This window comes from Balaenoptera borealis (genome assembly GCF_965194805.1).
Source record: "Balaenoptera borealis genome assembly, chromosome: 15".
NCBI classification, from domain to species: domain Eukaryota; kingdom Metazoa; phylum Chordata; class Mammalia; order Artiodactyla; family Balaenopteridae; genus Balaenoptera; species Balaenoptera borealis.
In genome coordinates this window covers 11230660-11243608 of record NC_138871.1, presented here as the reverse complement: position 1 = coordinate 11243608, position 12949 = coordinate 11230660, and the positions used below count along the sequence as shown (strand labels likewise).

Below are 12949 nucleotides of genomic sequence, written 5' to 3'. Positions count from 1 at the left end.
GAGAAAAGACTCATTTGAGGAGCTCCATATTTACTCTGGCTTTCTCCCAGAGGCATTTGTCAATTCATTACAAGAAGGAGAGTCCCAGCAAAAAGCAGCAGTGCTACTGGGCAGAGGAGCCAGAGGTTGGATTAATGATTGCCCAGGACTAGAACTTGAGGAGCAAAATCCAAGATAGGAGGGGACAAGAGGAATAATAACTCAAAAACCTGGATGCACTCTTCCCTTGAGGCATTTGCCAAATCTTAACCTGCACATGTGCAGGATAAAACTTCACGAAATCTAGCAGAAACCAGGAGGCTAAAAACGTGGGCAACGATTTCAACAACAGCATAGTGCCAAGGAGACAAAGGGCGGTACTCAAGGCCTGCCAAGGCAGAGTGGCTCTAGTAAGCATCCCAGCCATTCACATGAAGCAGTAGCAGGGCCAAGCCCTAGCAGGAAGGGTAAAACTGAAACAGACCAGACCTAAAATTAGCCTAGAGCAGAATTGAGGAGATCTGCTTGCATGCTACCTCCCTGATAGAAGAAAAATTAACCTGTATAGGAGGAAGAAAATATGTCTTAAACTTCTACAGTTTTTAATTCATAGTATCAGTGTTGAATCAAAATTAAAAGCCATAATAGGAATAAAAGGTAGAAGAAACAGACTTGTATGTGATCCAGATATTGGAGTTATCAGACTTCCATAACTCCAGTATCTGGAGTTACTATGACTAATAACTGACTAATATTTCCAAGAAAATAGAGGAAAAGATAAAGAATTTCACCAGAAATCTGGAATCAGAGTTAAATGGAAATTCTAAAACTGAAAAATATAACTAAAATTAAGAATTCAGTATATAGGGAATTCACTGGCAGTTCAGTTCTTAGGATTCCATGCTTTCACTGCCCGGGGCCCAGGTTTGATCCCTGGTCGGGAAACTAAGATCCTGTAAGCTGTGCGGGTGCAGCAAAAAAAAAAAAAAAGAGAGAGAAAAAAAAAAGAAAAAAGAATTCAGTGTGTAGATTAATTAACATTTTAGACACAGCAGATAAATGAACTGGAAGACAAGTGTGTAGAAAATAAACAGATTGAAGCACAGAGAGAAAAATGAATGGAAAATTCAGAAAAGAGAGTAAGAGACATGTGGAACGCAGTGAAGAAGTCAAACATGCATGTAGTTGAGATCCCAGAATATGAGGAGAGAGAAAATGAGATAGAAGCCGTATTTAAAGAGACAGAGGCTAAGAACTTTGAAAAATGGATGATGGACATCAACCTACAGTGACCCCTGAGCAAGATAAATACAAAGAAAACCACACCTAGTTGCATAATAGTCAAGCTGCTAAAAATAAAAGAGGAAAAAATTTTAAAGCATAGGCTTCCTTTTTCATCCAGGATGGAGTAACAGAGATCTGATTTACTATCCTGCCTGAAACAAGAAAACAAAACAACACAAAATAAACAAGCTGAAAAAACAACAAAGAAAACTGGACACTGCATACTAAACAATGGCTTTTGAGACATATATCAGGCAATGAAGAAGAGTGATCCCAGAGAGATGAGAAACAAATGAGATAAGCCCTGCGATCGCCCCAGCTAACAGCCTTGAGAGTTTCCAGACTGTGAAGGAGGGAGAGGGAACCCAGGAAGAGGCTGGAAGACTCCTTCAGTTGAGGTGATGGAGCTGAGAATACAGGGAGCCAAAGGAGCTAGAGCTTACATGATAGAGTGCCAGAGAGGAGAGAGCTACACAGAGAGAATGCCAGATGTCTGCAGAGGGTCCCCCTCAAATATCAGAAGAGTCCTTACTAATCAGCACATGCATATGAAGAAGTTTCCCAAGGCTGAGGGAAGAACTGTCTTACTGGATTAGAGAGAACCAGTTTGCACAGCTTCAGGAACAGTGTCTGTTCCCACAACTTCACAATTTAAGGGGCTGTACTCAGTGTGGTCTTGCCTCAACAATGGGAAATATTTAGCCCTAGACTAAAAAGACTAAACAAATATTTAGCCCTAGACTTAAAATATTTTAGCCCACCTTAAAAATCTTAAAAGCATGACACAAAAGGATCAAACTGCTTTTCAAGTAATATAACTATATTCTGAAAGCTCAAGAATACAGAAATACGAAAATATCCAGCACCCAAGGTAGAATTCATGATGTCTGGCATACAAAGAAACAGGAAAATAACAGCCTATAATGAAGGAGGTGAGAAATCAATTACAACTGACCTGGAATTGACATGGATGTTAGTTAGCAGACAAGGACATTAAGACAGTTATTATAACTCCATTCCTTATAACCTTATTCTGTATTTCAAAACATTAAGAGATATGGAAGTATAAAAAGAATCTAACTGAACTTCTAGAGATGAAAACTATAATTCTGAGAAAAACACACTGAATGGGATTAATAACAGGTTAGACATTGCAGAATTAAAAAAAAAATAGTGAGTTTGAAGACATAGCATTAGAAACTATCCAAAATGAAATGCAAAAAGAAAAAAAGAATTAAAAAAAAAAAAGGAACAGAACATTAAAAATGGAGTAAGCTCTGGGACTTAAAGGACCCAATTTACATGAGATTGGAGTCCCTGAAGAAGAGAAAAATGGGGGAGAGGGACAGAAAAAAATACTTGAAGAAATAATGGCTGGAAAATTTACAAGTTTAATGAAAACTGAAGTCCACAGATGCAAGAAGTTCAATGAATCCCAAGCCTGAGAAACATGAAGAAAGTTGCACCAAGGCACATAATAACCAAATTGCCCAAAACTAATGATAAAAAGTCTTAAAAGCAGCCAGAGGAAAAAGATATGTTACAGAGAAACAAAAATAAGAGTGATAGCATATTTTTCATAGGAAACAATGCAAGTGATAAATTAGTGGAGTAACATCTGTAAAGGACTCAGAGGAAAAACACTGTCTAGTTAGAATTTTATACCCAGCAAAAATATCTTTCAAAAAAAGAAAAAAGACCATGAAATAAAGCCTTTTTCAGACACACAAAAGCTGAAAGAATTCATCAACAGCAGACCCACACTACTGGAAGTGTTACAGTAAGTCCTTGAGGCAGAAGGAAAATAATGTCAGATTGAAATATGGATCTACACAAAGGAATGAAGAGCATTGGAAATGGTAACTACATGGATATATACATAAGGTTTGTTTCTTTTAAAAATACTTTTTAAAGATAATTGACTTATAAAAATAATAGCAATGTACTATGGGGTTTGTAAAATCTGAAAAGCAAAATGTATGACAATAATAGCTCAGAGGCTGGGCAGGGAGAAATGGAATTACAGCCATAAGGCTCTTATACTACCTGTGAAGAGGTATAATCTTACTTGAAGGTAATCTGTGATAGAGATGATACTATAAATCATAATGCAACCACTAAGATAAGAAAACAGAGTTAGAGCTAATAAGCAATAAAGGAGCTATAGTGGAATCATAAAAAGTACTCAGTCCAAGAGAGAGGAAAAGAGGAAAAGGGGGAACAGAGAACAGACAGAGAAAATAGAAAACAAATAGCAAGATGATACATTTAAACCTAACCATAGTGATAGTCGCATTAAGTCTAAATGGTCTGGGGACTTCCCTGGTGGTCCAGTGGTTAGGACTCTGTGCTTCCACTGCAGGGGGTGAGGGTTCAACACTTGGTCAGGGAACTAAGATCCCTCATGCCGCGTGTTGTGGCCAAAAACAAAAAGTCTAAATGGTCTGTTAGAGTCCACAGTGTATCAGAACACTGGAGATGTTTTCCGTAGCTCATATGTATTTGCTCTCTGTCTTTGAGTCTTAGCAAGGTTTTGGGAACACTGTGTATAACAATTAAATAGGAAATTTGTCTTAATTCCTGTTGAGGTTTATTAAACACATTTAATTCACAGATTACTGGCAGAGTCAATAAAAGGAAATACTAAAGAGAAGTAGTTGCTTTCTTCATATTCTGTGCAGCATGACAACTCTTTCTTGTGTTAGTTATGCTTTTATCAGAAAGCCACTCGATTCATATCATGAGACTCTTCTCTGTCCATCTTCATGGGATCATATGACCCACCTGTACACTCTGCTGTCAGCATGTCTACTAGGATGCTTGTGGCTTAGAGACTCATCGGGATCATGTATGTGTATATGTTGGGGCTGAGGAAAGGGAACTGTGGACAGTGGCATGTGGTGGGGATGGAGGGAAAGAGGAAGATGATGCTTAATAGAATTTGCAGGTAATACACTTCCTGCGTCCCTTTAGAGCAGTGGTTCTTGACCTTGGCTGCACATCAGAATCCCCTGGGCAGCTTTCAAAGCTCCAGATGCCCAGGCTGTACTCTACATAAATTACATCAGCCTCTGTTGGACCAAGGTTGGGAACCATTGCTTGTTAGAGGAAGAGGCGTTAGATTAACTTCTCTGTTACTCATTTTGAGCCTATGTCTTTTTTTTTTTAGGTAAATTATTAAGTGCATGGATTATGGTAATTGAGGATAGATGGGTGCATTTATTAATTATATTTAAGTAATATATGTATTTAAACAGTATTACTAGTTTCACATATGGTTACAGGTCAGTTTCTAAGTACAGAATGGATAAATTAAAATTTTATATCAAATCATACCCTATAGTGCATTACGGAAATTCATAGTTTAAATATTATCTTTCAGTAATTGTTTTCATACGGAAGAACGCCAGCTTGAAATGTGACTATGTGTCTGAAGCTTCCTTGAAAGAGGATGTATGGCTGAATTTATTTAGATATGTGACCCCTTCCCTCCAATTCCATTTCTTTAGGGAACACAAGCTTCGCAGAACTCCTCTTCAAATTCAAACAGCTGAAGATGCCAGTGCGAGCTTTGCTGAGATTGGCTCCTTTGCTTCTTGGGAATCCACAGCCAATGCTTATGTGATCATGTCTGGTGGTAAGCGTACCCTGAAACGTGACTTCTGCACAAAAACGTGACCAAACAGCAAAGCTAAAGAAACCTTTATAAGTTTTATAATATAACTGGGGGGATATGAGCTGCACAAACCTCAATGTATTTTAAAATCAAGGGTTTTAAATATCCCAGAGACTCTGTTGCTGTTGGCATTAACATTATAAGAATATAAAAATGAGTGAAATTTTACTTTTGTAAATAAAATTTTTTGGTTTGTTTTCAAAACTCTTGATGATTACTTTAGTTTGGGGTTTCAGAGAGTAGAGCAGTGGGGGCTGAAATGGATATTAGTTTTTGAAATCTTTCAGCTGTGGTGATTCAGGTGAAGTGACTTTATGCTCAGAAATGCAGAGTTTTTAAAGAAGCTCTGTCATATGGTTTTACTTTGTGCAGCAACGAAGGGCTTTTAGCATTTCCTGAGGGCTTTTGGCATCACCATAGTCTCGTCTAAAGTAAGTTCGTACGTCCTGTGACAGTGCCAGGCATCCTCATAGTATGATCGATCATCTTAAACAGGAGGAGGTTTATACCCTAATGAAGAATTGCCCAACATGAAGCCTGCTCTAAATAGAGAAAATAAGAAATTTCCACTACAGAGAGGTCTTCAGAAATTATATTTTAAAATAAAAGTTCAGGGGCTTCCCTGGTGGCGCAGTGGTTAAGAATCTGCCTGCCAATGCAGGGGACACGAGTTCGAGCCCTGGTCCGGGAAGATCCCACATGCTGCAGAGTGACTAAGCCCGTGCGCCACAACTACTCAGCCTGCGCTCTAGAGCCCGCGAACTACAACTACTGAGCCCGTGTGCCACAACTACTGAAGCATGCGCACCTACAGCCCGTGCACCACAACAAGAGAAGCCACGGCAATGAGAAGCCTGCGCACCGCAACGAAGAGTAGCCCCCACTCGCCGCAACTAGAGAAAAGCCCGCTCACAGCAACAAAGACCCAACACAGCCAAAAATAAAATAAATGAAATAAAATAAATAAATTTATTTAAAAAAAAAAAAGTTCATTTCCACCCGGGATTTAGAGAACCATACGTCTGTATCAAGTTTCTGGACCAGATGCTGAGGAAAGGGATTCGTATAAAGGTGTCTGCAGCTTCAGGTTTCCAGTCCAGGAAGAAGAAGGCTCCCTGCTGTCCAGATACTGATGTGCCGTCTGCCTCCTAAATGGCCGGTGGGACCGTAAACTGGTCGAAGCTGCAAGGTCCATCCAGTGATTTCACGTTGCCACACCCTGAATTGTGGGGTTTAGCTTTAAAAGTAAAAATGAAAGCAAATACAAATGTTTCCATTGAGAGTTTGACAAAAACCCACGTGGTGTTTGCTCCTGCAGAGGGGGCTTGCGTCCGGAAGGCAGGCATCAGTGGTTCTCTTCAGACCTTCACTGTTCCACCTGTGTGCCCGCCCCGGGACTTGCCCCTGCGTGTGAAGCATAGGCAAGGTGGCTGACTGGGAGGGTGAAATGTGCTTCCTTCACACTTACAAGAGTTTTTTCTTCTAATTAAAAGTAAAAGAAAAAAATCAAAATGGTAGATGATGGAAATTCCATTTGAATCAGGGTATAAAGAACTCAGTATTGGGCAGCTGTCGCTGTCTTCACTCTCAATTGTTTATAACTTCTAAGCTTTTCTCTGATTGAAGAATGACTTGAGTTATTTGCACACGTATGAACTCTCGTGTACGAAGGAGAACAGTCATTGGAATGTTGTCAACAAAAGCAAAAATCAGGCTTTCTAAGGGAGAGAGCAGGATGGAAGATTGCAGATGGGCTGGAAACAGCACTGCCTTTATATTTTGGGCCTCCCGAGGAGCGCAGATGATGTCTGGACAGTCTGCTCCCGAGCAAACACGTTAGGATCGTCAGAGAAGTCAACGCCACCTCTTTGTGGGCTCTCAAAAAATCTTGAGAGTATGGCTCTCACCATCCAGAACGTTTTCGCCTCTTCACAGCCATGGCAGAGAAGAGCTGGAGAAACGCATCCAGCTCTGAGTGTTTTGGCCCAGAAGTGGCCCATGTCACTTCTGGCTACAGCCTGTTGGCACGAAATAAGTTGCTCCACCTTGTAAGTGTTCTTTCACAAAGGGGAGAACTAGACACTGGTGAGTACTGGTAATGTCTGTCACAGTGTGATTCCTCACTTGTCCATCCATCTTCTCTGCTCACACAGATGGAAATGGAAATGCATGTCATTGCCTCCATAGATGGACATGATTAAAGGACATGATTAAAGGAACACACACTCAGGTTATTACTGTTTCCCCGACGGATGCTGGCATCTGTGCTCCTCGCTCGAGTGTCTTCCAAAGGAGTGAAGGCATGAACTTGTGGGAAGCTCTGAGGCATAGACGCCAGGCCTTAGCAGCAGGACACCATTGGTGTAAGCCTCACAGAACTTCTCCTTGGTGCTGCGTAATCTTACTTGAATAAGGCCACTTTCTCACCCTTTGTCTAGAAACCAGCTGACTTCACAGCATACGGAGAGGGGCATGTCCCAGCTTAGGGGATCTCCTGACATCCTAGAGGAGGCAGGAAGGAGGGGGGCTCGCATCTCTCAGCCTGGTGGTCAGTGTGCAAACGCGCTTGGTGGGAGGCCGGCGAGCCTGCTGGGCTGTAGACAGGCCCGAGCGTGGGAGCCGGCATTGGACTGGAAGCCAGAGCCTGTGGGAGCCGAGGCAGGAATTGTCAGAGGAATGGACTTGTGACGATTCCAAGGGAAGCACGTGCCAAAGCCCAGTCTGAGCGACGGGAGGAGGCCAGGCCGGGAGAGGATGTTGGGAACTGGGTGAAACTGAAGGCCGTGGACCAATCTGAGACCAAAGCAGGAAGACTTTGTTGCCTCCTTCATACAGGGTTGGGGACCTCTCTTCTGGGTTCCCCATCCTCATACTGACCAAATTTTGGGGAAAATGCCTCACTGTATGAAGATCTCTCCAGTTAAGCAATGGGGGAGGGGACAGGCTTTGGTCACCTCCGTACCCCTGTGTCTGCAGTTTTTAAGCAGCAGTGGAAGGAAGCAGAGGTGAGGTCGGAAAAACACCTCCTCCACGTGGAGGCCTCTGTCAGCACTTACTGTGCCCGGCAGATACCCACGCTGGTTCCAAAGCTTCCCAGGTGACTGTGTTTTCCTGCTTCCAAGGCCAGGTTCCCCCTACTCCAAAATACATTGGTTGCTTCTCATTACAGTCACAAGCTTCCGCAAAGTCTTTTTTGATAAAAGAAGAGCCCCTAAAACCACATCCTTGATTTTTGCCTGTGGATAAGGAAGACTTGCCTGTTCTCCATCCTCTTGCTTTGCTCCATCTTATGTTCTTGAGTGAAAGTGAGGCTGGGATGGAAAGTGGGGGCTGCTCAGAGGGCAGGACTTTCAGGCCCCAGACAAGGAGAGCCCATCGATCAGGCAGCTGCACCAGGAGCTCCCTCAGGTGGCATCTGGTCCTGCCCCTCGTTCTACAGCTGAGACCCGGAGGCTCAGGGAGGGGTGGCTGGCCCAAGTCCGCACCGCTCCCCATCGCAGCCCAGACAAGGCTGGGCGCCCAGACACGCTGTTTCTACCCGAGAACCTGGTCCATTACTGCCTTTCTTCCTGGTCCAGTAGACCCTCAGGAAGAGGCCGATTAAATGTAAGTTACAAGGACGTTGCACCAGGCAGAGTTTATGAACACCTTTAAAAAGCAGACACACTGACTCTTCCTTTCTCTGTGCATCTTTGGAAAAACAAAGGCCTTTGTGTAATTTCTTGGAATTAGATGAATTGAATTAGCCTGTGTGTTGCTTTCTTGGTCATTACAACAACTATCTTAATTAAAAATTTTCTCTTTTAGCTGAAAATATTTCTTCCATGGTACATTAAAACATGAAGTAGGAAATTTAGGAAAAGAATTAATTTTATACTAAGCTCAATAAAAGCAATGAAAATCTGTAAATAAGCACATGTTCTTTCTTAATTTCCACTGCTTTTACTCCAGTACTCAGGTGTGAAGTGTCTCGCCTTGCCTCCGTAGTCAGTGGCGTCATCCTGAGTCTTATGTGCAGGTGCAGGGCCTTGGGACACTGTGGACCGTGTGCTTTCAGAACCCAGACGTGCCAGATCCTGATCTGAGGAGTCACATTACTGGGGGACTCGTCACAGGGACAGTGGTTGGAAGCTAGTTGGTGCCACTTGTTTCTCTTTCACTCGTGTTTATTTGTGTGCATATCTTTCACTTATCAAGAATATTTTAATTCTGCTTACTGTACCATTTCAGAGATTAAGAAGATATTTTGGGTAAATGTGTATAACTCTGGAGTTGAAGGAAGAATCCTTAGCAAATCCACTGTAATTAGCATCCCTGGCTGCAGTCTCCTGCCCCGTAAGATGTAGATGAGAGGAGCTCCAGCCCTCAGGCGATGAAATCTCTGCAGGTCCCCAGAGGAGGGCGCAGGTGCCGTCTGGTCACCTCCCTCCACCCCCACTGTGTTGCACTGGTTCACCTGTAGGTCATCCCCTGTGCCCTGTGAGGGGCCTGGCTGTCAACTCGGCGTCTTCACCACCTCCTCCTCTCTCCTTAGCCTCCACCTGTGTTTCCCATATGGGACCAGGTAAGAGTGTGCTGTTGGGAGGTACCAGCGAGAGATGCCCAAGCAGGGCCGGGAGGTGGGAGAGGAGGCGAAGCCGTTATAGGCGGACACGAGGGCAGATGGTGCATACCTGGCAGCAGGGCGTTAATACCAGCTCTGCCCGGGGGCCCCGCCCTGGAGTTTCTGGAGGTTTGTTGGGGCTTCTTCATCCTCTGCTCCAAAAACCCCTCCATCTGCTTCCCTTTATCAACACCCTTTCTGCTTGGGTTCCTGAGCAGACCCTGTGATGCTGTGTGGGATGTAATGACCCAGATGTGAACACAGCCCGTCCCGAGTCCCCGCCACTTGTTCTCCCCTGGGCTTTGCTTATGGACTTTCCAGCCCCTTGGTTATCTCCCCTGAGCTCCCAGTGCTGTTCACTTGCCTTTTCCATTATCAGACACTCAGCTGTTCTCTGAAAGCCCCAGATTTCTCTGCAATCCTGTAATCCTTGCACCAGCTCCCCCGAATGGCACCAGCCTCAGCGCTGCAGTAGCAGTGACCCCCCCGAGTGGCCTTGGGTTTCCCCTAACATGCTGAGGGGACTCTCTGACTAAAGGAAGAATGGGCGACCTTTTAGCTGAGTAACTGGAACGCATTGGGGTTGGCCCCATTTGTGTCAGGCTTCCTGGGACGGAGTCACAGGTGTGTGGATGGGGACATAGTGTGGCCCATTGCCCAGTCCTGCTGGTTCTGGGTTTGCCCCTCAGCGGCCACCCTGAGGAGAGAACCAACCCTTAGCCCAGCTGCTTCCTTCCACCTTGGCCTTCTGGGGCAGCACAGACTGGGTGTCACAGACCGAAAAGTACTGTGGTCCTCTGCTGCTGGAAGTTTCGAGGACTCGAAGAAAATGCTAAACCTGCATGGGATGGAGAGCATTGAACAACTGTATTGCTTCCTGAAAGGAGTTGGCATTTTATAAGACTTGACTGTGAGGTTCCTGGGAACCTTACCAGAAATTTCTTGGCAAAATTAGACATTTCCATGGGAAAAAAAAGAGACGAAGAGCTAGATAGTTTCTGTCTGGCAATTGCAGTGATTACCCGGTAATACTGTATAGCAGCTGCCCAGTAATAAAACTTCCTACCTGAAGGGGCTATACATATAGAGAGCTGTAAACCTGAACATCACTGAGCAAATCAAGCTGCAGTGGACCAGCCCAGGCCCTGGGATGGCCGTTAATGCTGGACAGGTGCCACCAGGACCCACCACCCCGACCCCAAGTGACCTTCTCGGTCTCTGAAGGGTTTTGAGCCTTAATTTTCCTTCCCTTGGTGTAAAAATCACAGTTCCTACTCTCAGTTGGGCATGTCTGTTGGTGTACCCCTCGCAGCTCTGATGATTTAAGGATGAGCTCTTACAAACCGCACAGCTGGGTTTTGCTTTGTGATTCAATCTGAAGATCTTTTTCTTTTAGTAGTGAGTTCAGATTTATTAATAATGTGATCTAAGGTGTGTCTAGTTTTTATATTTCTATATTTATACCTCACTTCTTATATTTACTGTGTATCTTTATTTGGTCTGTTTTCTCTGCTCTCAAAATTTGTTGTATTCATGACTTTGGCATTTAGAATGGCTCGTGTTTTTGTGACTGCATTTAACACTAATACCTTCATAGGATTCCTTGAATCCCTCTTTTCCTTACCTCAGCTTCCACTGTCTTGTTTCCAGCTTTGATGGCACCCTGGCACCTCCCCACCTCTCCCCGAGGCAGCATTCATGAGCCCCTCCCCTGCTCTCTCCCTTCTCTGAGTTTGAAGGTTGGGTTATTTCTGTAATGTCAGAGTGAACGATAGCATACGATTCCCCCCTTCTGTTCCCACTCTGTGTCAGCCTTAGGTCGGCCCACTGATGTTCTCCATGCCTTCCCTCAGTCCTTCAGCTGAAATGTCCCATCTCTTCACTGGATAAGGCTGCTCTCCAGCAGATTAGATGCTGTTTGTCCTCCTCTCTCCTCATGTGTTTCTCTCCTTCCTGTCTCCGCCTCTTTTCCTCACTACCTTCTAGTCGTTTCTTTGGGCTCTTCTCAGTTTCCTCCTCCTTGGTGGTCCAGGCCTCTTCCTGACTTTCTGTCCCTTCTCCCTCTGCCCATCCTCAGTCTCTGTGGAGGCTCCTGCTCTGGTCTCTTGTCTCCCTTGGGTGCCCCCCTCCATGTTACTGCTAGACCCTTTCAGAGTACTCAGGGGTCAGGGCCTTTGTCAGCTGACACCCACTGGAAGGCTGGGGCCCATCGTGCCACTGGCTGGTTTCGACACCCCAGGTTTGGGCTGCCATGGTCCGCGGGCCTGAGGAGAGCTGGAGGCCCAGTGCTGTCCCTCTACGGCTGCCTGGAGGCCCCATGGTGGGGGAGGGAGAGGGGGGCAGGAGCTACAAGAAAAGAGAGAAAGTGAGATCAGAGTGGAAGGCAGACCCCCCAGCGAGGAAGCTGTCAGCACCACAGCACAAGGTGCGTGTAGGACAGGGGCCCCGGGAAAATCAGCTGTCACCCTCAGCGCTCTTAGGAGTGACCAGATCCAGGAGAGGCCCCGGATGTTTTTCTTTCTTTCTTTCTTTCTTTTTTTTTATTGTAGTAAAAACACTATTTTCTTTCGAATTTTGAGACTCCTGCTATATACAGTAGGAATATGTAGTCCTGACATATTCTTGGTCCTCAAATAAAAACCTGGGGGATGAATGAAACTTCATACCAAATTCGGTTTATCTCAGAACACACTTGCCCTGCTTTTCTCTCTCCTTTTCTTTCTCCTGGGGTCAGAATGGGCCCCTGCAGTGAGGCAAAGGGTGGGGGGCTCAGCTCACAGGATTGTCCTAGTACAGCCGTCTGCCCAAGCGAAGGGTTCCTTACGCATTTCAGAGAAGATCTCCCTCCACTGCAAGTAAATCCACACATAAAAATGAAATTTAAGCCAAGGAAAACAAATGCTAAAGCGTGTGATGCTAGTCAGGTGATCCGTCTGTGCATGTGTCGTTTGTCACGGGCTTCCTCACAGCTCTGCATGTGTACTTGTTTCCTTTATTTTCCAGCGAGCTTATTTGTTCAGAGACCAGAGAGCCCTAGGAGCTCCTTGCGTCCACGTGAGGCTAGACCCTGACACGTCCTGCAGGGGCCCCGCTCAGGGTAGCTTGCAGCAAGTGCGAGCAAAGCGCACAAAACCTGTGATGACGTGTTGGAGTGAATCGTTCTCTTTTCTCCCAAGAGCCACCATGGTAATGGCTCCTTTTCCAGAAAGGATGACCTCAGTGTTTTTCATGTATTTATATTTAAAAATGCAACTCAGATCAAAACCCTGCAGAGGTTTTCATTCATTACTTAGATCAGCATTTCCAAGAGTTTTCCTAAAAAAGAAGAAAAAAAAGAAATTGGTATACAAATTGGGACCTTGTATAGCATAGTAAACGATTCCATAATTGAATCCATTTGGAGAATT

The 12949-nt window shown here is 44.6% G+C and overlaps 1 protein-coding gene across 7 annotated transcripts in view; it reads left to right on the top strand.

Moving 5' to 3' along the window:
* Positions 1-8744, top strand: part of ANAPC1 (anaphase promoting complex subunit 1) — a 101130-nt gene extending 92386 nt beyond the window's left edge. For 4 of the 7 annotated variants that reach the window (XM_082357798.1, XM_082357792.1, XM_082357793.1 and 1 more), the window contains one exon: positions 4773-5143. In XM_082357798.1, the coding sequence (XP_082213924.1) occupies positions 4773-4888 (116 nt within the window). In that variant the 3' untranslated portion in view covers positions 4889-5143. The other 3 variants (XM_082357796.1, XM_082357794.1, XM_082357795.1) reach the window with 3 other exon arrangements.
* The last annotated feature ends 4205 nt before the right edge of the window (positions 8745-12949 follow it).